Below are 24678 nucleotides of genomic sequence, written 5' to 3'. Positions count from 1 at the left end.
AGTTGGGATGATCATAATCATAATACTGCTGTCTCAGTGAGCCATATAAAGGGCTGAGTCAGTCTATTAAGTAACGTGAAAGGCTCGGTATTTTGTTTTATGTTTAGAGGTGGAAACCAGGGCCTTGGCAGTCACAGCCTGAGTGCTGTCCTCCCATCCTGCCTTAACTTATTTTTTAGGTTTCTTGTTCAACACAGGGTGTCCTGGAACACACTCCGTAGACCAGGATGGCCTTGAACTCAGAGATCCACCTGCCTCTGCCTCCCTACTGCTAGGATTAAAGGCATGAGCCACTACTGCCCAGACCGAGACCCCCATCTTAGTGTATTTGTGAATCCAGGAGTGGGGTGGGTCCATGAGAGAGATGAACTCTGTAATCGATTTGGTCAAGCTAGAATATCATCGCTCAAAGTAAACGCCTAGCAAGGTTCGGTTAGCAAAGTGCTTGCTGCACAGAGGTGAGGGCTTGAGTTCGGATCCCCAGACCCATATAAAAGCCAGGCCTGCCTAGAGTGTACAGCACTGGGAGACTGGCTGACACCTGGCAACACTGGTCTATGTGGGTCTTTGTGTGTGTGTGTGTTTGTGCGCACACACACAAATGAACAGCAATGTCCAGTGCTACCTGGCACCCCCTTCTTACTTGGGCTGAGCACACAGTATTTTATTGGTGGATGCCCAAGGGTCTGGAGGACCTGGCTGTGACACTGAGTGACCCAGTGACAGGGTGGAAGTAGACAGCAGCCAGCTCAGTTGTGCCTGTCCTCAGAGCAGTGGAGGGGAATTCTCTGTTACCTCTAGCAGGCTGTAAACTGCTCTGGGAGGGCCCAGCCTTGGTGGGAAGGGGCTGGGCCGATGGAAGGAGTGTCAGATTCTATCAGTGAGTGGTTAACTTTGCATTGGGAGGGTTACAGCTGACAGCAGAACCCTCTCTGGCTGAGGGGCATGCTGACCTTTTTCATGCGCTAGGGGAGTGACAAAGGGTGGCCAAGTGAAAACAAAGTCTTAACTATTGCAATGGCGTATGGCCCTCAAACTTACCTCTCCCCACAAAATTTCATTGCTTAATTGTAGCTTCTCGTTAGGCAGGAATTCAATTATATTTAAATTAATTAATTGAGTTAAACATAATTTAATTATTCTGCTTGGGATGGATGGTGCTGTGGTAATGAAAACAAGGCCGAGAGATCCTTCTCTGTAGCAGGCTCGGGTCCAGCAGGCCATGGATGTCTGTCAATCTGTCCCATCCTATCCTTGTAGCTACCATCTTCCCCAAAGCAGATCATTGAGACCCTGTTACAGGGAGGCTGGGGTTCTGAGTGCTGGATTGGTATAGGTCAGGGGTGTTCTCACAACTGGGCCAGACTAGTTCTGTTCTTGCTTGTCTGCAGCTGAGAGTTGCTTCCCTAACTCACAGACCCCTCTACAGCTAATACAGAGCCTGAGTTCAAATATGACGGTCACAGCAGGGACATTGTGCCAAGCGTGACTCTCTAGACCTTCCTAATGTTACAGCCTCATGCCGTGGTGACTCCTAATTATAAGATTATTTTTGTTGCTACTTCATAATTATAATTTTACTGTGTTTTGAATCATAATGTAAATATCTGTTTTCTGATGGTCTTAGGTGACTCCCCAAAGTGTCATGACCCACAGGTTGAGAACCACTGCTCTGGGCCCTCCTGAAAACAGCAGGCAGGACCTGGAGTGTTTAGGCAGCTGGCCTTACAACCCCTAAGCTGTGCTCCATTTCCCACCTTTATAAAACAGGCTTGGAGTTCGGCATGGTGACATAGTCCTGAACCTCAGCATTTGACAGGTAGAGACAGGGCTATGTGAGTTTCAGGCCAGCCAGCGCCACATAGCGAGGCCCTGTGTTCAAACCAACTAAACAACCAACCAAACAAACAAACGAAAGATTTGCGGTATCAGGTCCTGTCAGTTTATACGAGGATGCTGAGGTCTAGGTTATGAACTAGCTAAGGACTGAGATTGTGAGATGGTGGGGGTAGCCATCTCTAGCTCCTCATGTTCCCTCGGTGAATGCTGGGCTGAAAGATCTCAGTGACAAAGTTAAACAGTGGGAGGAAGGAAAGTGACCCTCGGGCGACTGGATTCCGTCAGGATCACCTGACTTGACTAGTGTGGCTGCTTCAAATAGATGTTACAGGGCTGGACTTTCTTTAAACAGACAAAGAGGAATTAGTTAATTCGTTTTGTGAGGGACAGGACACACTTACATCATGGCTTGCTTTGGAGGTCAAAGGACAACGTGCATGAGTCAGTTCTCTTCCCCTACCCTCTGAGCCATTTTGCTGGTCCTTGCTTTCTCCATCTCTGTGTCTCTGTCTCTCCCTCCCTCTCCCTCTCTCTTTCTTAAGAATTATAAATGTTTACGTGTCTGTTGGACTTCAGCCTGAGGAGAATTGTCACGTCCATGCTCCAGAAGATTCTGTCTGAGCATGGGAAGATGATTCTCGGTTAATGAGGTGTGTGTGTTGGGTTGGGAGGCAGGGCCTTACTCTCCAAACCAGAAAGGTTTAAAGGTCAAACCCGTAGGTCAGTTCTTTTGAAATGTAGTGTTAAAGCTAGGTGTGGTGGCCCGAAGCTGTGATTCCACACCTAGGGAGCTGAGGGGCTGTTAGGTCAGGTGTTCTAGCTCAGCCAGGTCTACATTGAAGTCTTACGTAATCAAATCCCAAAATGCAGGTGCTAGGGTGATTGCTGTATGAAGCCAGCTCAGCTGGTGGCCCCAGGCCATTATCACAACACCCTTTCTTGCCCCATCCCTGCCAGGGGCAATTTTAGGATTTCTGACCAAACCAGTTTTCTGATCTTGTAATTTTTTACATGGGCCCTCGGTTTTCCTAGTAAATCTATGACGCTTGGCTGACTGTTCGTGGAACAAGAAAGGATGGTGGGTTCTTCACACCTGTCCTCTCATGGTAGGATAATTTCAGTTACTGCAGAGCAGCAGCGGCCTTATTCCTTGTCAGGAGTTTCTGCAGGCCGGGTCAGTGCTAGAGGCAGATGGGATGGGGTAGGCTATCTCTCAGAGACATCAGCTGATTTTGGGGCAAGCTTTACCTGCCATTGGCCCTGTCTCTCTGTATTTCCTTTCCTGTCAGAGGAAACCCACAGTGCACCTCAAGCTGTCTGTCATTCTTTGGGTGTGTGTTCTAGCTCTGAAGTGGTTTTCACAACATGCTCCTGTGAAATCCTCCCTTTGACCGCTGGAACACTTGCTGCTCCCCCCCTCCCCGCATGGCCCTTGCCTTGAGGAGACTTCTTTTTTTCTGCTGGAAAGGGAGCTCTTCCATGGCTGTGCATCGGAGAGGACACTGACAGCAGTTAACTTAATTCTGTGCGTAGCTAGAGCCTTCGACCTCGGAGCCACGTTCAAGTTGGTGGTGGATATCAGTTCTGTGTAGTAAGTTTTGAAAATCTAGGCTTTAGTTTACGGAACAACCTAATCTCATATTGGATGCTCACTTTAAAGTACTTATTTAGTCACTGGGGGTGGACACACGTGCCATAGTGTGCTTGTGGAGGGAGGCTGGAGAAGAGCTTGTGGAAGGTGGATCTCTTCACCAGAGGGTCTTGAGGTCTGAGTTCAGGGGACAGGTGTGACAGGAGCACTGGCTGCCTATTATGACATTTCTTGATGTTGTCTTACCAAGCCCCCAACCCCCTTCTCACTTTGAAATGCCAGCCTAAATCCCTGGGGCCTCCTCTCCGTGGGATCCCGTGGAGCTTCTTTGAAGGGCTCTGGCCTTCTCTGTACCTGCCCACTCTGCCTCCCACGTGTTCTAGAACAGGACTGACCTCTGTAGACGGAGGCGCTAGGACTGCCCAGGTCAGGCACCTCCATCCTGGCTGCCTGTGTCCCGAGATAGGCTTGAATAGTTCTAAAACCACAGAGCCTGTCCTGCCTGGTTGGGAAACAGCCACACAAAAAACAGCCGTGTGTCGCATGACTGCTGAGCATCAGCCCAGGGCACAGCCTGGATCCCGGAATATAAGTTCCAGGCAGGTAGCCACTGTGTCGTTAGCTGCCCTGGGACTCTGCTGTGCAGATGAGAAGTGAATTATACGATAGGGTTACTTTGGGACCGTTTAGAGACAGGCTCTTGTTATGTATCTCAAACTGGCCTCAAAATTTCTATGTAGCTAACAATGACCTTAGACTTCTGATCCTCCTGACGGCCTCTCTGCCTCTCAAGTACTGAGGTTACAAGTATTTGCCACCGTATCCAGTTTTTGAAATGCTGAGATCACACTCAGGGCCTCATGCATGCTAGGCAAGTGTTCGGCCATCTGAGCCGCGTCTCCAGCTAATATACTTTTCTTTAAGGTTAAAACATTATGTCTATCATGTGAGTTTTAATGCATATATGTCTGTGCATCACATACATGCAGTGCCTGCAGAGGCCAAAAGCAAACATTGGGTCTCCTGAAACCGGAGTTACAGGTAATTGTGAGCCTCGTTTGGTGTGGGTCCTCAGGAAGCACAGCTCGGCTTTATAAGGAGGGCAGCCGAGGGCAGGGTCCGTGGCTCTGTGGTTAGAAGAATACATTGCTCCTCCGGGGGACAACCTGAGTTTAGGTCTCAGCATCTATGGCAAGTAGCTGGAAACTGTCACTGCAGCTCCAGGGTATCTGTGACCTCTTCTGTTACTTCATTTTTACTCTCTCTCTCTCTCTCTCTCTCTCTCTCTCTCTCTCTCTCTCTCTCTCTCACACACACACACACACACACACACTCTTAAAAATGAAGATTTTAAAAGTAAATAAAAAGGCAGATTCGTTGAGTATTTTGTTATGCAGGTCAGGCTGACCTTGAACCTGTCTCTTCCACCCCAGGGCTAAGATTACAGTGTGGGGCACTGTGCCCTGAACACAGTTACTTTGTAAAAACAAAACAAAACAAAAACATAAACTGTCAAGAATCAATTGTATAAATTGAAATTGTGTATTTTTAGTATTCAATTTTTATATTCAATTTGTAAGTATAAATTGAAATACCCATGGCCGTGTGTGATGAAAGAGAATGGCCAATCTCTCAAAATACCCCGCTCCCCTATTCCTTCCGGAGTTCTCTCCTGGTGTGGGCTGTTGGGTTCTGAGTGTGTGGGCTGAAGAGGAGGCTCCTCTAAGGCAGCTCCTGCAAACGGGCCTCCCCCTGGATCTCTAGGTTCCAACATTTGAGGCACAATAACTTACTTTTTGTCTGCACTTGAAAGTCCCCTTTGAAGGTGATAATTTCTTTGGTTGTTCTGTTTGTTGGGTTGGAGGTTGAAGACTCTGACCATGGGGGATGGGCACAGTGAATGTGGATGCCTCCCTCCCCCTCCCCGCCCCCCACCGCCTTTGGTGGTATTTATGACAGCCTCAGGAAGTCTGGGCTGGTCTCCAACACTTGCTATATAGCTGAGGATGGTCTTGGTCTGCCTCCACCTCCCCAGTACCTCCATCTCAGGCATCTGCCATTCCCCACTCTCTGGGTCAAGAGAATTTCTTATGGGTGTCTTCTGTGTTTTCTTTAGGTAAAATGTCTGCTCCAGGACCTTACCAGGCTGCTGCAGGCCCTTCTGTAATGCCCACGGCACCGCCAACCTATGAAGAAACCGTGGGTGTCAACAGTTACTACCCAGCGCCCCCAGCACCTATGCCGGGACCAGCCACAGGGCTCATTACAGGCCCAGATGGGAAGGGCGTGAACCCACCTTCATACTACACTCAGCCTGTGCCTGTGCCTGTCCCCAATGCCAACGCAAGTATGTCTGTTACCCAGGTCCTTGCAGCTCCTCAGTCACGGAGCCTGTGGACTCCAGGAGGGAGAGGATGGCACAATGATCCCCCCCCCCCCCCCGGTTTCCTCATAGGATATTTCAGACATCCCATCGTTGAGCCCTGCAGTCCCCCTATTATAAGGCACATTTAGTGGCCAGCAAGATGGCTGGATGGGTAAAAGTGTTTGCTGCTCAGCCTGACTACCCGAGTTTGCTCCCCAGGACTCAGATGGTGGAAAGAATGTAATCAAAATAAACAAACAAAAACCCCAGGAAAAATATGTTTAGGATCGTCCCATGCCTGCCAGGCCGTCCTCCCTGGCCACCACCCCTTCCCCAGAGTACTTGGAGTGGGAGGTTGTGAGTTCAGAGACAAGGGTGAGAGAGAAATCTTGTCCTGCAGCCATGCTATGGGAACAAGAGCAAGAATCAGAAACAGCACTAAGTAAGAAGCCGTCGCCCTTCTGTTGGGACAGGGTCTCTCCTGGACCCTTGGAGCCTTCTCCATAGTCCTTGTCCTTGAGAGTCCTCCTTGGCCAGGTGTGTGAGTGCACTACTTGGGGCTGTAAGGTGATGAGAACTATCTGAGGGGTTGGCAGAGCTTGCCTACCCTGCCCTTCCATCTTTCTGTTTGTGTGTACCTCTGGAGGCCACAGGTCAACCACAGGAGCTATCCACCTTGTTCTGTTTTGTCTAAAAATGTATGTGCATGTGTGCATGCCTGCATGCAGGTGTATGTGAGTGTGCACGCATGTTTGTGTGTGCTATATGTTTATATAAATATATAGTTTTATAAAATGCATTAGCATGTGTGTGTGTCTGCGTGCATAGGTGTTAGCAAGGATGTATGTGTGTGTTTCATGCTGCATACCTGATGCAGGATTTACCTTTGGATTTACAAAGGTTGTGAGCCGCCATGTGAGTGCTGGGAAGAGCAGTGAGTACTTCCTGAGCCATCTTTCCAGCCCCCCTCACCTTTCATATGTCTCATCTGTGATGTCCGACAGCAGCTCTGAGTCAGAGGGTCCTTCTGTTAAAATTAACTTCCCTGTGTGAAGCACAGAGCTATCTTCTGCTAAGAAGAATCCAGTGTGGTTATTGTGTCCAGTTTTGAGTTCTTGGGGTAGAGAGTGAGCTAGCAACTTTGAGATAGGGCTTTGCTATGTAGCTGTAGTTGGTGTGTAGACCAGGCTAGCTTTGGACTTGTGATTTCCTTACCTCTAATTTCTGAGTGCTCAGATTGCAGCCGTGTCTCACCATGCCCAATTTATGAAGTCCTGAGGGTTGCCACTCAGCCAACTGAACCACAGCACCAGCCCTCTAGTCTATCAGACCATCCTGTGATCAAGAAATAACTTGTTCCTTAACGAAAACAAAACAAAAATTACTTAATGCAAATTTATGTATAGCCCAAGTGTTCTTCCTGCCTGTTGGAAGCAGAGTCTCAGTGTTATGAGTTAATGCTGGGTGGCCCCGTTCCCCAACCCCAGGCATATACATGGCATTCCAAGGGCTTAGCAGTGGAGGAGAGTGGTTTTGACAGAGTTGTAGCTGAAGCAGCCCTTCAGGGTCTCCGTCATTGGAGCCCCTTCACTCCGTGAGTGTCTTGCATCTTGGCTTGTGGCTTTCTTCTTAGCAATGCTTTATGGATTTGAGCTATGGGGTCAACTCAGTTTCCCGGCTCTGGGCTTGTGTTTTCCAATTTGTAAGCTTCATACCATTATCATCAGGTGTCAGAGTACACCTGTCGTGTGTGTGTGTGTGTGTGTGCGCGCGCGCGCACGTGAGTACCTGCATGCAGGTGTGTGTGTGTGCACGAGTGTTTGTGTGTATGGTGGGGGTGGATCTTGGTGGCAAATGTGCATCTGATGTCCTTAGAGGTCAGGCTTATTTGCTTTGCAGGATACTAATAGCAGTTGTCCCTTTAACTTCAGTCACAGCCATGCAGAGAAGGAATTCATGAACCCACAAGTTCACTCTGTACTGTTTTAGCTCATGGCATGGTTGTCAGCCACCATTTGATGAACATTCCCAGTTCACCTCCTCTACTCCTGGCAGAGCTAAAGAAGTCATCTGGGTCTGCTGTGGCGGCTGCTGCTGCACTGACCCCTAGACCCAGAGCCTGGGGATTGGTGTCTTCAGTACAGACTCCCTCAGGACAGGTAGTCTAGGGGAGCCAGGTTCTACCAGGAGGACAGGGAAGTCTTTCTCTTTTCAATAAACTTAGGAAGTTCCTTAGAAAGTTCTGAAAATCTGTCATTGTTTGTTCTCTCCATTTGTCATTTTTCTTTCTCTTTCTTTTCTGTTTTACAACATACATGGTACTCAGGGGGCACAGAGGAGGATTGTCATAAACCCACAGTCAGCATATCTATGTAGTAAGTTCCAGGCTAGCCGGGCTCACGGAGAAGCCCTGTTCCATCCCAACCCTTTCTAAACATTGTGTACATACAGATACACCTGACATAAAATCGACTGTTGTAGGCTGCTGAGGCAGGAGGACCACAGATTTAAAGACACCATGGGCTATATGGTGAAATTCTCATAATCACAGAAAGATGAAGGAAAAAAACACTTTAATAGTTTCACTTAGAAGTAATACTTAAATTTATTCTTTGAACATTGTGTGTGTGTGTGTGTGTGTGTGTGTGTGTGTGCGCGCGTGTTTGCGTGTGCATTTGTGTGTGTGTATCTGTCCTTCCATCCATCCATCCATCCTTCCTTCCATCCATCCATCCATCCATCCATCCATCCTTGACCGTATCCACACCATTTGCCTCTCCCCTCCCCCTCTTTCTTTCTGTCTCTTTCCCACATCCAAATCCTTCTTACCTCCTTAGTCATCCTGAAGTACAGCTCGGTGGTGTTAGGTAGACACACTGTCCCCTTCCACTGTTTAGTTTCTGAACTCTGCCTTCCCAGAATGAAGATACCGTTTAAACCGTATCTTCACAGCCACTGACTGACGCAGGCTCCTGGAGGCATCTCCGGGGTCTCCCAGAGCTTGTCCTTCTGTGACCGGCTTATTGCACTCAGCATGGCGTCTGCTGTGTCGGAATCTCCATCCCTTTAAGGCTGAGATATAGTTGTCTGGATAAGTACATCTTATTTATCCTTTCATCCCTGGAAGCCTCTGGTGAGCTAGAATGACACCACAGTGATCTGGGGCTCAGGTCACCGCTGTAGCCCCAGCTCTCACGTGTTGACTCCTCCTTGTTCATGGCCTAACCTGTGCTGTCTTCTGTTTTTAGTCGCTGTGCAGACTGTTTATGTGCAGCAGCCTGTCTCCTTCTATGACCGCCCCGTCCAGATGTGCTGTCCTTCCTGCAGCAAGATGATCGTGACCCAGTTGTCCTACAATGCTGGAGCCCTCACCTGGCTCTCCTGTGGCAGTCTGTGTCTGCTGGGGTGAGTGCACTGCTCCTGGGCCTCTGGAGTGTGCCCACTCTGGGGTGGTTGGTATCAGATTGTCTGACTGAGTTATCCCCAGATACCCGGAGGATTTATCTTTTCTTCTGTTTTTATGGTGCTGAGGTCAGAACTGGGGAGCCCAGCATGCTAGGCTAGCACTGTCTGTGTCCCTCAGCCTGGCTGAGGATATTGAAGGCTGGGCACCATGCTGTGCTCCTGTAATTCCAGCACTAACAGGAGGAGGGCATGAAGACTTGAGGTCTGCCTGGGTTACATAGCGAGAGACCCTCTCTCAGTAAAACAGAGCAAGGCTGGCTAGGTGGCTCAGCAGGTAAGTGCGCTTCCCACCAAGCCTCACAAGCTGAGTTTGATCCCCGTAACCCACACAGTGGAAGGAAAGACCAGATTCCCAAAAGTTGTCCTCAGACCTCTACATGTGTGCCATGACATATACGTATTCACACATACAAAATGAATGAATGAATGAATGAATCACCATGAAACATAGGCATTCACACATATAGAGCGAGTGAGTGAGTGAATGTAAAATTAGAGATGGAAGTATCTGGAGCAGTACACCTGGTCTCTGCTTTCTAGATATTTATATACCCCCTCCCCACAGAGCAACCATCAAAACTTTCCCTTGCAGCTGCAGAGTCCCCCCAAGTGGAAACTCTGCTCTTAACGCATATGGAAATCACTGGGCTGTGTTCATGTAGGGACCCACAGAGCAGGTGTTCACATCTGCAGAGGGCAGAACCCTCAGGCTTCTTGTCCTAGAATTTGACCTAAATGATAATTTTTACTTTGTCTCTTGAGAAGCTTTAAAAAGTTCATACATTAACACACGTAAATGCCTTCCCCGAGGTGTGCTTCTCCTTACAACTTTTGGTATTTTCTTCCCATTGCCAGCGCAGGGAGATTACATAAATATTTATGTCTGCACTGAAAGAGATGCTACTCTCTGTTTAGGGAGAGAAATCTGAGCAAAGCAATTGCAGCTTTCCCTTAAGCAGATAATAGTGGGAGCCTCACCTGTGAGCCCCTAGCCTGTGAGACCCTGCACCTGTGAGCTTCCTCACCTGTGAGATCCTGCACCTGTGAGATCCCACACCTGTGAGCCTCCTCACTTGTGAGCCCCTTGCCTGTGAGACCCTGCACCTGTGAGACCCCACACCTGTGAGACCCCACACCTGTGAGCCTCCTCACCTGTGAGCTCCCTGTGAGGCACAGCTGGATGAGCAGAGATGTCTACTTTTGGACGACTAGCTCATATCTCTTCACAGTCCGCTTGTGACTTTGAGTGAAGAAGGAACAATATTGTGCTTCCTTATTTCAAAACTGTAGAGCCTTAGAGAGTCTGTTCTCTATGGAAGAAGTAGATAAGTAGGCTTCTGGGTCCGCTCTTCTCTGTCTTGCCTAAGCAGTTCTTGTGGACTCTTGCATCCGTTCTCTGGGCAGAAAAGACTTAAATAAATAAAAGATTCACTGCTAACTAGGTCTGCCATTGCAGCACATGGGGGTGAGGTAGGGTCATAAGCTCAGGGCCTGAGCAACTGATGAGACAGTGTCCACACAGTGAAAAGCAAACTGCCTGCACTCCCGTCTTGCCTGAGACTAAGGCCAGCCTCCACCACATAGTGGGTTTGGGCTACCTGAGACCCCGTTTCCAAACACAGAGTAAAATGACGGCTGGGGGTATGGCAGAGGACAGAGTGGTGGAGGCTTGCCTAGCATGTGTGAGGCCTAGTTTCCATCCCAGTACCACAGAGTGCTGCCGAGCCTGAGGTGCACATCTGTCACCCTAGTCTTAGAAGACAAAAACAAGACACAAGTTCAAGGCCAGCTTAGGCTACACAGTAAGACAGACCACACACACACACACACACACACACACACACAACCAAAGCAACCTGTTGTAGTGGCACAGACAGGCAGATCTTTATGAGTTCAAGGCCAGCCTGATCTACATAGGGCATTCCAGGCCAGCCCGGCTTATGTAGTCTCAGAAAGAAAGAGAGGAGAGAAATTTCACTGTTTTGCAATATTAATAATAAAACTACTTTTTATCTTTGAAACTGGAGTAGGGTAGCACAGGATCAGCCTCTTCTGAGCCAACTTCTGAAGTAGAGGCTGGCGTTCTGCCTCTTAGATTTCCAACATTTTAGTTCTTTTGAGACGGGGGCCTCACTTTAATCAGATTCCTTCAAAGGCAGATGGTTTCTCTGTGTGTGAGCACCCACCTCTGTCTTCTGGGCGTGTGGTGAGAATGGGCTCCCAGTGTTTGGGGTTGTAGGGACCTCACGGGGCAGAGGGGGGCGAGCAGGCAGTGGGCAGCAGTATTTTGTAGGAAGCCCTACCCGTGTGCAGAAGATGACAAACTATTAGGAGGAGTCATCCAGGAAAGTTGATTTCCTGGTCACTAGAACTCTGAAGACAGCTTTGTCCCAAGTTAACCCAGCCCACCCCTATTTAAGTATGACTGGATACTGCCGGCTCTTTTGTTCTAAACTTTCACATTTATGCAGCTTGGCAGCTAGGTGGGCTGAGCAGGCAAAACACAGGCCATGGGGCCATCTGACATGTGCACTCTGTGGCCCCCCTTTCCCCCTCAAGACAAGCTTTCTTTTGTGTAGTCCTGGCTGTCCTGGAATACGCTCTGTTGACTGGGGAGGCCTGTGTGACTTACAAACCAGTTTGCCAGTCCTTATTTAACATGATGATGGCTGCCACTTCCTCTTCCTCCCTCCTCGTCCTCCCCTCGTCCTCATCCTTCTCCTTTTATACAGGGCCTAATGTAGCTCAGGCTCTCCTGGAAGTCACAGTGTGCCCTAGGGTGTCCTTGAACCGATCTCCTTGCCTCTACCTTTCTAGTATGCTATTACAGCCCTGTACCACCACATGTGGTTTATGTGGTGCCGGGGGTGGACCCAGGGCTTTGAGCAATGGTCCCAGAATGCTCCTCTTACCTTTTGGGTTGGTTTTGCCTTTTTTCATGCCAGGGATAGAGTTCAGCTCTCCTTCTTGCTGGGCAACGGTCCTGCTACTAAGCTACATCCTGAGTGCTGGTGTTTTGTTGCTTTTCAGGTCTTAACTGTGTAACCCAGGCTGGCTTTGAATCGATATCCTCCTGCTTCTGTCTTTCTAGTGACAGGGTCTCAGGTGTGTGCCACCATGCCTGGCTATGCCTCGTGAATACTTAGGATACTGGGTTTGGGTTGGGGGCCCATCTAGAGTGAGTGCTGGAATTACGGCCTTGCACATCTGGTACTGAGGATCAAACTCTGGGCTTTGTGCATGCAGAGACATTCTTCCAGATGGTCTTCAGCTCCACCCTCTGCTCATCAAGTGCGGGAACCCATGTGCTTGGCTGCACCAGCCTCCTTCCACAGCTGCTGACACGTTCCTTGTGTCTCTCCTCCCAGATGCATCGCTGGCTGCTGCTTCATCCCATTCTGCGTAGACGCCCTGCAGGACGTGGACCATTACTGCCCCAACTGCAAAGCGCTCCTGGGCACCTACAAGCGTTTGTAGGACTCGGCCAGCCAGCCGCAGGGGAGTCAGACAAGTGCTACCGGAAGTCACCCGACCCTTGCCCAGCACGGCCAGAAGAGGTCCCTTCCTTGGCTCCATCTTTGGGTCTTTTAGGGGGTGGGAAAGGTTGGAAAAGTAACAAAACCTCCTCCAAACCCAGAAACTGCTGCCAGAGTTGTGCCCTGCACACGCAAAGACATGGACCTTGGGTGTTGTTCAGGGGTTTACCGCCTGCTCATATTACCCCACTAACTGATTGTTACCCTGTTTGCATCTCCTCTGCTGACATGCCGCTGGCTGCCTTCTTCCTCAGTGGGCCTCCTGGTGCCAGTCTCAGTCCCCGAAGCCACTGTTTGCCTTATTTCTCAGTGTTCGGCTTCATCTGTTCCATCTCTCTCCATCGCTAAGGACGGAGACCTCACCTTAAAGACTGCGGTTCTGTAATTGCAGACTTCTCCGGCACGCAGAATCACTTTCATTTCATAGAGTTTTCTTTTTCCCAAGTGCACAAACGGGCTGCTGACACCCACCAGACACATACAGATAAGGTCACAAGTGCTAAATAAAAGGCTCTCAGCCCCTGTCCTGTGAAGAGGCTCCTTCCTCACAGTCTCTGTGATCCCCTTTTGTTCTTAAACACATGGAAGTTACTTGGCAGGGACACATTTATATGGGACCTCTTTGGGGGAGTCAGGGGACCCCTGTTTGAGCCCATGTTGAGAGATCAGCTGCTGGAACTCCCTGAGCATGATTTCGTTGTTTAGAGATGAGCTTGTGTGGTCATCATGGTCTCCAACATCAACAGAGCAGGTAGAAAGATGTCAAAGACCAAGATAAGTTCAGGGCTCTTTCTAGGGTGACCACTCTGTCATGTATAACATTGACACAGTCTGGCCAGCTTTTCAGGAGGCCCTGGCTCCATCCTAAACCTACACAGGATCTGCTGCAAGTAGCAGTATTCCAAGTCAACCTGACCCGGAACAGAAGTCTGCATGTTGGTTAAGATACAGCCTAGCCATTGACTGAGCTGTTTATACAATGATCCAGAAGTACTAGCCGTCATTTTTTTTTTTTTTTTTTGCAGTGAATTATGGATACCATACATGACTTTGATGATATCTACTTGTAAACAAATAAAAATCTTTGGTCACTCAGTGAACGATTCAGTTCACCTGTTGTGAAGAAAGGCCTTGTGTTGTGTTTCCAGGCGTTGCCCAAAGAATCTTAAGTTGCTCTGTTACACTAGAAAATCCTTCCCGACCCACACTTCAGGCTTCAGCCCCAGCAAGATGACCGTTGCTAACGACTTGCATTTGAAGGTTTGGCTGTCGGGAGCCCGGGGTCGTCACTGATGGCAGCGGGCCACGGCTTTCAAGTTTTAATAAAACACCAAGAGGAAAGCTGTCCTCATTCATTCTCTGAACAAAACCCCCCTTGTTCATTGGCCAGGGGTAGCTATGAGATGCTAGGAGAGGGGTGGCAAGCACCTACCTGTGGTGACAGCTTCAAGTTGAAAGGTTTGGGGGAATTGAGTCCTTCAGTTGTAGCTTGTATTGAAACGCTCATTTGTGTTCTTGTGAAATTGCTGTTCGTGGGGTTTCAACTGTGTGGCTTCTCTTTTATTTGGTCAAGTTCAAGGCTGTGCAGTTCGGAGTTTGGCTGTCATTGTGATGTGTAACAGATCTCAAGCTGGTATTCATTACACATGCAGAGTCTTCTAAACAAAGGCCCTGTGTGGAGGACTTCAAGATATATATTACATGGAGTTAAATGCCGATGGCCACGTTGTGAGTTGAGACTCCCGATGCTGTTTCCTGGGGGGTAGACAGGTAGGCTAGGCTGGTTGGCCCCCCAGGTCTGCCTAGGCAGACTCTGCTATCTGGCTAACTGTCAACAACATTCCTCCTACCACACCCCCAAACGGGACTGTGTAGTCTCCAAGAAGGGGCTTTGCACATGACTGGCCTTGGTGCCCATTTCCCCAGTACATGGAGGAGTGGATGTTTGCTGGTGGCCCTGTTGGTAGCTGGGAGGGTGATGCAGGAAGCTGCCGTGAGGGGGCACAGGAAGTGACTGGCCTTCGGTAGCTTTCTGCTCTTGGGCCACTGCTTTTGACTTTCAGTATGCGGTGGGTGTGAAAGCCTCTCTCAGGGTCTCCTCAACTGACCTCTGCCGTTTGCTTACTTTCTCCTCCCTTACTCCCAGGGATGGAACCCACAGCCTCTCCCACCCTAGCTACAGGACCTGGGTATAGGCCAAGCAACTGCCCTTCTAGGGGTTCAACTGTACCTGTTTGCAAGAGGTCACCCTTGCCAAGCTTGTTGACTGTACCTCCATGGAGAGAGAGAGAGAGGGTCATGGGACCTTCACCTGACTCCAGACACTCCCTGTTTGCTTGTAGCCTCCAGGAGTGGTTGTGGGGGAAACCTTACCCCTGCTTGGTAATGGCTTTACTTTGCAACTTTATGGTGGAGGAGCCCCACAGCCCTGCAACAAATGTCACCTATGCTCCATAAGAAGTCCCAGTAAACCCATTCTTGCCCTCAGCGAGCTTGGGCAGAATTTGGCCTTGGTTTGTCATTTCGACCTTGGGAGGAGAGGTAACATTTGCTTATATTCTTACTGGAAGGATTTAGGAACATTGTGACATCTTGAGTCCTGGATTTGATTGTTTATTGGTTTTTCTGTTCTGTTTTGGTTTGGAACCAGGTCAGGGTACAGGGTTCAGGCAGACCAGGAGCTCCAGAGGTGCCTTCACCCTACTTCCCCTCCCACAACCCCAGAACTGGATGAGAGGCATTGCCACTTCTGAAAGACTCCAGAATGCACAAGAGGGCATGTGGCAAAGAGGGCAGGACTGTAGGGGCAGGGGAGCTTGCGGCTGCTTTCCTAAACTGTAATTTGCATTTTGTGTTCGTGTCTGAAATTAAAGCAGTAGGAAGAATGCTTGTTCCATGCCAAATAGGGGGTGTATCTGAGGGGTCTTTTTGTGTGTCTTTCTGGTGTGTGCTTGTGAGGGGTTGGGTGTGGCTGGAATGGGGGTCTGTTATGTAATCTTTTCTAAAATGGACAGTGTAGCCCTGTGCTGTGTGTGTGTGTGTGTGTGTGTGTCAGGGGTGTCTCTGATGGTGACATGGCCAGCTCACCAGCTGCCAGCCTAGGATCAACTGTAGCCACTGGAGCATAATGACAGGGTGCGTCCCACGTCACTGTGTGGTTGGTTTGGCTCTCTCCTGCTGATGTTCTAAGTTCGTGCCTTCTTGTCTTGTGTGTGGCTTGCCCTATGCCTGGCAGCAATGAGTCAGTGCAGGCCTCCACCTAAGATAGTTGCGTGTTTGTGTGTGTACAGGAAGGGGCGGGGATGTCTGCTCAGAGTCTGAAGGCCAAACCCCCTTGAGAGAAGCTGCTAAGGTACCTTGCTGACAACACTGAAGGATGCTTGAGCACACTTCTGCCTGCCTTTCCCTACTTCCAGCCACCCAGTCTTGCCTGGCATCCCAGCCAGGGCAAGGCAGAGTAGGGAAGACTTGCTGAGCCAGGGGAATGCTCTCGGCAGCATTTGCACATGGAGCTTGGGGGACTCCAAACCCCTCTAGCGGTATGGCCATGGTGGGTGTGGCCATGGTGGGTGTGGCCATGGTGGGTGTGGCCAGGGTGGGCATGACCACAGAAATGCCTCTGTTGTATTATTTTAGTGATTAGAAGGGGAAATGCCTAAATATGACCAGAACACGCCTTCCTCCTTTAACAGTTGAGGAGCTGGGCTCTCTCCAGCCCAGTACCATAACACTGATGTGGGCTTGGTTGCTTTATAGCAGACAGTTCAGATGACCTCCTGAAGAATTAGTTCAGTTTTGGTTATTGTGCTCCCTTTCTGATGTTTTTTTCCTTTATTTTCTATTTATTGCTTATTTACTTACATTTTTCTTTCTTTTCTTTTAAAAAAATTTTAAAGATTTATTTATTTTATGTATATGAGTAGTAAGTACACTGTCACTGTCTTCAGACACACCAGAAGAGGGCATCGATTCCCATTACAGATGGTTGTGAGCCACCATGTTGTTGCTGGGAATTGAACTCAGGACCTTTGGAAGAGCAGTCAGTGCTCTTAACCTCTGAACCATCTGGAGAGCCTCCTTTCCTTTCTTTTCTTTTTGAAAGAGTTCTATAGCCTGTGTTGGCCATGAACTTTCATGTGGCTATGTAGCTAAGAGTGACCTTGAATTTCTGATCTTCCTGCCCCACCTCCATAGTGCCGGGACACAAGCAAGCACCCTTATGTGATTAAGTGTGATAAAGACAGAACCAGAGCCCGGACCATGCTAGCCAAGTACTCTGCCACCGGACTGATGTCCAGCCTTTCATGGTTGGCTTCTGTCTGCCAGGCATAGTGTTCACAAGGTGTGGATTATTCTGTGAGCCCTGACTGGGTGTGTACCATGTTCTAGGGCACAGTCTTGAACCTGAGAGGCGTGTGCCAGACTGCCTCAGTTCTGTATCCTGGACCCACCTGGTAGAAGGAGGCTCAACTCCTACGAGTTGTCCTCTGAGCTCCGCACACAAACTCACAGGTACAATAACTAAACATAATAAAAAGGTGTCTAAAATAATGCCGTCACATTTCCCTGCTTCTTTACGACGAACATCGTCCTTGTAAATGCACACTGAGATGCCTTCCCTCCTGCCAAGAACACAGAAAGGCAGCTTTTGGTGGCACTTAACAAATAAAGCAAGGGGCCTTGAGGAGGCTGTGCATGCTGGGTAGCAGTGTTGGAACTGTTCACAGCAGAGGGACTTTGGTTCTAAAATTCACTCAGGGCTTATTAAAATACAGGTTGGCACTGGCCACATACTTCTGTGTTGTTGGAGGCGGGGACTGTGAGCTGTAGGGTATTCAGCGGCCTCCTTTGTCTTCACCCAATAGTCACACACCAGCTGTGATTAACACACACACACACACACACACACACACACACACACACTTCCAAACATTGCTCTCAGTGCCTACTAGGCACACACACACAAAATTCATTCTAGAACCCCAGCAAACTGCAGGCCCACAGCCAATCCCACATTAGGATTTGTATCCCTGGCTGGCCTGAGCTTATGGTTAAACACATGTTAAGTCCTAAAAAAGGAAAAGACATGCTCACACCCCATGGTGTGGGTGAGCCTCAAAAGAATAGAGCAAAGAGAAAGCAGATGTGAGAGGCCATAGCCTAAGACAACCTGCGGTGCACAGAACAGATCTGGCCACGGGGCTCAGTGGGTGGGGAGCTTCCCCACCATATGCAGAGCCCTAGGTTTCAGTCTCAGCACCACACCTGAGAACAGAGCACGGGAGGAAAGAAGGAATAAGTTCAAGGCTACCCTTAGCTATATAGAAAATAGGGAGTTGTCACAGGCCACAAGGAACCCTGTCAAAAAGGAAGGAAGGGAGGAAGGGAGGAAAGAAGGAGGAAGGGAGGGAGGAAAAGAAAAAGGAGGAAGGAAGGGAGGGAGGGGGAAGGAAGGGAGGGAGGGAGGGAAGGGAGAGAGGGAGGAACTGTCAACAGCCACCTACTAGAGCTTTGAGAATTTTTGTTTGTGTGGAGTTCATCTTTACAGAGACTGAGTTACTTCACACTCAGCATAATTCACACGAAGTGTGATACATTTTAGTTTGGTTGTTTGAAACAGGGTCTCATGTAGCTCAGGCTGCCCCCAAATGCCTGATTCTTCTCCTTCTGCCTTCTAAGTGCTGGGAAGGGCAGGGTGTTGGGTGGAACCAAGTGCTGCTTTCTAAGCGTGAGCACACAGTCGGAGTGCATAGCCTGGGACAGTGAAAAGATGCAGTCAGAGATCAGCCTGGCGGTTTGTGCTCTTCTGAAAGACTTCAGCGTTGGAAGGAGGCAGGAGTCTTAAGCAGTGTGTCTTCTTCCCATGCCTCTGCGGAGACCTTTTCATGGGCGAATGAGGGAGAGATTTTTCTAGACCTTTCTCCTGGCTTGCACTCAGTACTTGGTGACTGTCCATGCCTAGACCTCTCCCCATGTAATGCACCGGATACCTGGAAGCCTTCCTTAAAGAAATGGAGCTGGAAGAGGAGGTGGGGCTTCTCCAGCCTGCTTCGCAGTGAGGAGTCAAGGCAGCAAGTCCTTCCTGTTGCTGCTCTTCTGGGTCAGCTTTGAGTGCCCTCTGCCAACCTGCCCGAGGCCCCGGTTGCAGCAGGATCAGGAACTTGACCTCTGATTGGGAAAGTATATCAGCTGCAATGAGTAAGGGTTCACTAGTAGGTTTGTGGGTGTCATTAAGAGTTTTCCCAGCACCCCACATCAGAACAGCAGTAAGGACAGTGTGTGCTGGCTACACACTGCAGCTGTTTGGCAAGTGTCTTCTTCCCTAATTAACAGAGGAAAAAACTGCAATGCTCAGAGTTAAGTTACTGATGCAGGTCCAAGTGAGCTGTTCCTGAGATTGTGGACTATGATGTCAACCCTTTGCCCTTGCACTTTTTTTTTTTTTTTTTATTGTATATAGTATTCCACTTCAAGGAAAACCCCAACTTGTCTATCCGGTTACTTTTTGAGGGCTGTTTGTTTGTATTATTTCTAACTCTGAATTTAAAAAAGCAGCTGTGAGCATCCATACAGGGTGAAGCTGTGTGTCCTTCCCCATCCATTTATTTATTGTGTGTCCTTCCCCATCAATTTATTTATTGTGTGTCCTTCCCCATCCATTTATTTATTGTGTGTCCTTCCCCACCCCATTTATTTATTGTGTGTCCTTCCCCACCCCGTTTATTTATTGGGTGTGAGAATGTGTAGACACATGTGTACCATGGTATACATGTAGAGGTCAGAGAACAAGAGTCACTTCTTTCCTTCCATCCTGTGGGTCCTGGGGATTGAACTCAGATCATCAGGTTTGGGGCCAGGCACCTTTACAAGCTGGGCCATCTGGCTGGCCCCTTGTGTGCTTTCTCCGCTTGTGGGACATGCTGCGACCTAAGACAGATGTCTGCTTGTGTAGGACCACACTATGTTGTGATTTGTATTTCTGCTGTATAAAGTTCTGCCCTCTCCTGTGAACAGGGTAGGGTGCTGGTCTGCTGTGGCTGACGACTGTGCCATCTGTCTCCATGTCTGGGTCATGCTAAGCTCATCACATGACAGGTCCTGCACGACTCCTCTCTGGCCCTTGTTTTCTGAACACGGGGAGGAGACACTTCACTTGTCATTTTCAGCCCTTCGGGTTTTGCCAGTGAGTTAATAACCCCAGAGAGATCGAGAAAGTTGTCTTCGACAGGTTGTGTGCGCCTTTAATCCTAGTACTTGAGAGGCAGAGACGGGGATCTCTGTAAGTTTGGGGCCAGCTTCATCTACAGAGTGAGCCCTAGAACAGCCAGGGTTGTTATGCAGAGAGATCCTGTCTCAAAAAACCAAAACCAAAACCAACAAACAACAAGAAAGAAGGAAGGAAGGAAGGAAGGAAGGGGAGAGAGAAAGAGAGAAACAGGTTTTTAAAGATCACACAACTAGCTCATTGAACAGTCAACAGAAAGGAGTCATCCCCACCGTCCTCCCTGCCTTCTCATGATGAATAGGGGACAGAGTCTCCCTGCCCCTTTCATCACAAAGATAACAGATGGGCATCATTTCATTAAACAGGCCTGCCAGGCTCCCACAGCTCGAGGGCCCTCTACTGGGATGTCGCTGTGTCTGCACAGGAATTCCAGGGATGTGCCTCAGTGGGCAGGGTGTTTGCCTAGGGGGAGGGGATCGCTGAGCTCAGTTCCCAGCAGTGTCTGAGCAGTGTAGCTGACGTACGCCTACCATCCTAGCACTTGGGGGTGGAGGGCAGGAGGATCTGACTTTCTGGGTCACCCTTTCTCAACACACACAGACACATAGACACAGACACACACAGATACACACAGATACACACAAGCACACACACATGCACATACAGAGATACACACACATGTACACACACATGCACACACACATGCACACACATACACTGTTATACACAGGGAGACACACATATGCATACACACACACACATACACACAGACCCCAACCCATCTCTTTTGTTTTTGCTTTTCTGAGACACAGAAAATATATCCCAGGATATTTTGATCCCCCTGCCTCAGTCTCTTGAGTCTGAGACAGTAGGCCTGCACCATCATGTTCAGAAGCATCCTTCTTGTCAGACACTGGTGGGCCCAAGGCTCTTAACAACTGGAGTTCTGTGGTGTGGGCAGGCTGGACGTATGAGGCAGGAGGATGGAAGCCCTTGGCTATCCTTCATTGTTTCTGTGAACCTAGAATTGTAAACAAGGTTATTGTCTTGGGAAAAAATGAAAATCAAAGCCTGGGGTGGGGAGGTGGCGGGGAGATGGCCCAGTAGTCAGGAGTGCTCACTGTCCTTACAGAAGGGCAGGGTCTGGTTCCTACCACTCACCTTGGGTACTCACAATTGCCCAAAATTACAGCTCCAGGAGATTTGGCACTAATTTCTGTGCTCTGCAGATACCCACACATGTACTGTGCATATGAGTATTTGGGTGTTGCATGTAAGTATACTCAGGAACACACACCCATATAAAATAATAAATAATCATGAAAAACAAACACAAAAATAAAATCTGTGAAATAGTATCAGCACAGGTGTGCAGTGAGCACTTGGCTCACATGGGCAAGGCCCTGGGTTCTGTCCCTAGAACAGAGGAAATACGTTCTTAGAAAGATGCAGGTCTGACTTCCAATAGTCCCGGCCTATGTGCAGGGCCTGCTTCATGCTCTGGTCATTGTGAGTGGAAGCGACATCACATTAGCTCCAGGAGTGTAGATGTGGGAACAGGAAGTGGGAACAGGGTCTGTGGCAGGTGCTTGTCTGAAAGGCCTGTGTGAATGCTGTCCCTTGTCAGGGCTCCATGGGCCAGCTGACCAAGGTTTGGCTCTGTAATGTTATGAACGTGAAGAGATGAGGCTAGAGTGTGGAGCTCCTGCCCGGCAGATCAGCTTGGCCTGGAACGACAGCAGACCCAGTGTGTGTGTGTGGGGGGGTTGGGGGGAAGGCACGGCCACCCTGCTGCTGATTCTGTTTCTGCAGTGGGGCATAGGCGCCAGTTTGTAGAATGCCCACTCCCCCACTCCGTTAACATTTCAATGTTGCCTGGAGACCACACAGCAGAGATGGTAAGAACTGGTTCAGTCTCCTGACTCTGAATGGGGAGAACCCAGACTATAGAGTGAGACAGACTCTGCCAGGGAAGAAAGGGGAGAAAGGCCCAGAAAAGCCACCGGGGTTAAAAGAGCAAGGCCTCTTCAGCTAGAGTGGATTAAAGCCTTCCAAAGCTGTGTGAGGTTGGGGGAGTGGCTAACCCTCTCTGAGGCCTGCTCCACCTGGTGGGGGAGCTGATGGAATTAGTCCGTGTGAGGGCTTTTTTAGTGCTAGGTACAGCTTCCTGAAGACAGTGTTGTCATCTTTACTATTAGGATCTGTTTTTGGAGACCACAAGAAATTCTCCTCATAAACTGCTCCCAGAGAATTCATTGCCAGGCCTACGGTGAACTGTTCATCCCCTGGCTGGCACCATTTCAGTGTGTGAATGTCATCTGTAGGTGCATTTTGTGTCCTCACTAGGCATGTCACCCCTCAGACCAACCTTCTGGGACCTCATCCTGAAGTCACCCTGGAAAGCACTGTAGGTTCCCAGAAGCTGTGGTTTCAGCCTTGAGGCTCAGAGCCCTGGACAGTAAAGATGTTTGGGATGGGAACACTACCTGTCTGAAAAGGAAGCCGGATGCAAAAGACCTCATGTCACACTGCTTGTGTGAAATAGCCAAAGGACACACCCATAAAAATAAAAAATGGTGGCCAGGGCCAGAGAACAGACCCTGAATTAACGGCCTCAAGGTTTCTTTCCAAAGCAATGAAAATAGTTTAAAACTGTCTTATGTGGTAGATACACAGGTCTGGGACAATGCTAACATGCAGCACACGGTGCACTGCATCTTTGTGTTTATATGTCTGTGTGTGCATGTACATGTGTGTACATATGGACTGTGTACAGGTATCTGTCCTCTCAGATGAGGACATCAGATAAGTCTTCTCTAGTCATTTATTTTCTTTGTAAGTTTTAATGTGTGTGTGTGTGTGCCTGTGTGTACCTGTGTGTGTGTGCCTGTGTGTGTGCTTGTGTGTGTGTGCCTGTGTGTGTGCCTGTGTATGTGTGACCACAGTGGTCAGAAGAGGGCTTTGACCTCCTGAAGTTAGAGTTACAGGCAGTTGTGAGCTGCCCAACATAGATGCAGGGACTCTTTCCAGACCCTTAGTTTTTGAGACTGAGTTTCTTATTAAATTTGGAATTTACTACTTTCAGCTAGCCCACAGACCAGCCAGTCTGGTCTGGGAACTCCCCTCCCCAGCGCTACGGTTGTAGGTGTGAACCACATGCCTGGCTTTTATGTGCCTGAGAGTTGAACGCACGTCTTCAAGCTTACCAACTTTAACCATCGGCAAGCACCTTTCTCACTGAGCCACATTGCTCCAGCCTTGAGCTGCCCACTTTGAGTGGTAGATACCCTACTTCAACCAAGTGGTTCATGAAGACGTCATTTGCCATGGGGCTCTGGGACCTGGAGCTTAGCAAAAAGAAAAAAAAAAGTCCCATGGGGAGGGAACTCTGGAGTGAGGGAAACTGAGGCCAGCCTAGGAGTACAAGGGAGTACAAGGTAGATGTGAGCAGTTCTTCCTTTTCTGTCCTCTGGGAAAGCTCTGAGCACAGCACTGCAACACCACTGTCCCCAAGGTCTTATACACGCCCACGCGCACACACACACACACACACACACACACACTCACACTTTAAAACAAACCCACACAGCTACAAGGTGCGAACTGCCCTGAGACCTCACTAGTTCCTAGGAGACAAGAGCCTTGGCTTCCCCCAAGACAAAACAGGGCTTTCCCCTCTGTGATCTCGAGACCCCTCCTATCCCCTCCCAGGGAGCTGGTAGTGGCACCACAGGCTTCTGATTGGCTGGTCTATGCCCCACCACCCCACTCCCTCTCTCTAGGTCTGGAGGGAGCTGAGCCGGCTCCTCTAGGGAGTGTGATCTGTGGTTTGTAGGCTTCCCTGTTCCTGGAGGATACCGATGCTGGCAACCATGGGACTCCTGGTGCTGGTCCTGCTCTGGGCACAGGCAGGAGTGACCTCAGGCCATAAGTAAATGTGCTGCTTTTTAAATGACATGGAGAGAGCAGCCGCCCTGATCCACCCTGATGCGAAGGAGTCAGGTTCCCTTTGTCCCTCTGGCCATCATCCATCCCCCTTTGCTTCACTTTGCTGGGGAGAGCAGAACTAAACTTACAGGTGAATTCTCCTCCCCCCGCCCCCCCAAGCAGATGAGGTAGGGCCTGTGGACGCAGCTGGGGACTGGATCTGAACCTGGGGGGAGGAACTGGGACGTGCAGGGGTCTCGGAGAAGATGCGTGAAGATGGACTTACATGTGTTCCCTGACTGTGGAATGTTAACTTTCCCAGTTTTTAAAATGTGAAAGCAGGCAGAATTGTTTCTCATAAGTTGTTTAAACCCAAGATTGTGAAGATAAATCTTAGAAAGCATTCCGTGTCTATGTCCCCTTCCTTTGAAATCTAGTTACATTTTTTACTTGGTGAGTTTTCAACTTCTGGTGTTTTGAGACAAGGTGACTGTGTGGAGTTGGTTCTAGATCCTTGAATCCTGACCTGCTTCCACCCCGTGTGCCGACATTAAACGTGTATGGCTCCACACCTCTCTACCCTTTCAACTGGGACACTAAAGTTCACTGAAAATTTCTGGCATCTTTAGATGGGGTGGAGGCAGGCTCTATGTTTTCCAAGATGTTCCACAATGTTCTCTATCTGAATTAAGTGTCAGATTTTTGTTTCAATTACCTAAATTTTCTCTTA

At 49.1% G+C, this 24678-nt stretch overlaps 1 protein-coding gene across 1 annotated transcript in view; it reads left to right on the top strand.

Moving 5' to 3' along the window:
* Window positions 1-13892, top strand: part of LITAF (lipopolysaccharide induced TNF factor) — a 33738-nt gene extending 19846 nt beyond the window's left edge. The window contains exons 2-4 of the mRNA XM_080942405.1: window positions 5547-5777; window positions 9044-9200; window positions 12629-13892. Of these exons, the coding sequence (XP_080798531.1) occupies window positions 5552-5777; window positions 9044-9200; window positions 12629-12737 (492 nt within the window). The 5' untranslated portion in view covers window positions 5547-5551 and the 3' untranslated portion in view covers window positions 12738-13892. The remainder of the gene's footprint in view (window positions 1-5546; window positions 5778-9043; window positions 9201-12628) is intronic.
* The last annotated feature ends 10786 nt before the right edge of the window (window positions 13893-24678 follow it).

Source organism: Micromys minutus, assembly GCF_963924665.1.
Source record: "Micromys minutus genome assembly, chromosome: 31".
NCBI lineage: Eukaryota > Metazoa > Chordata > Mammalia > Rodentia > Muridae > Micromys > Micromys minutus.
Note: the sequence above shows the minus strand (reverse complement) of the source record. Positions and strands in the feature narration are given on the sequence as shown.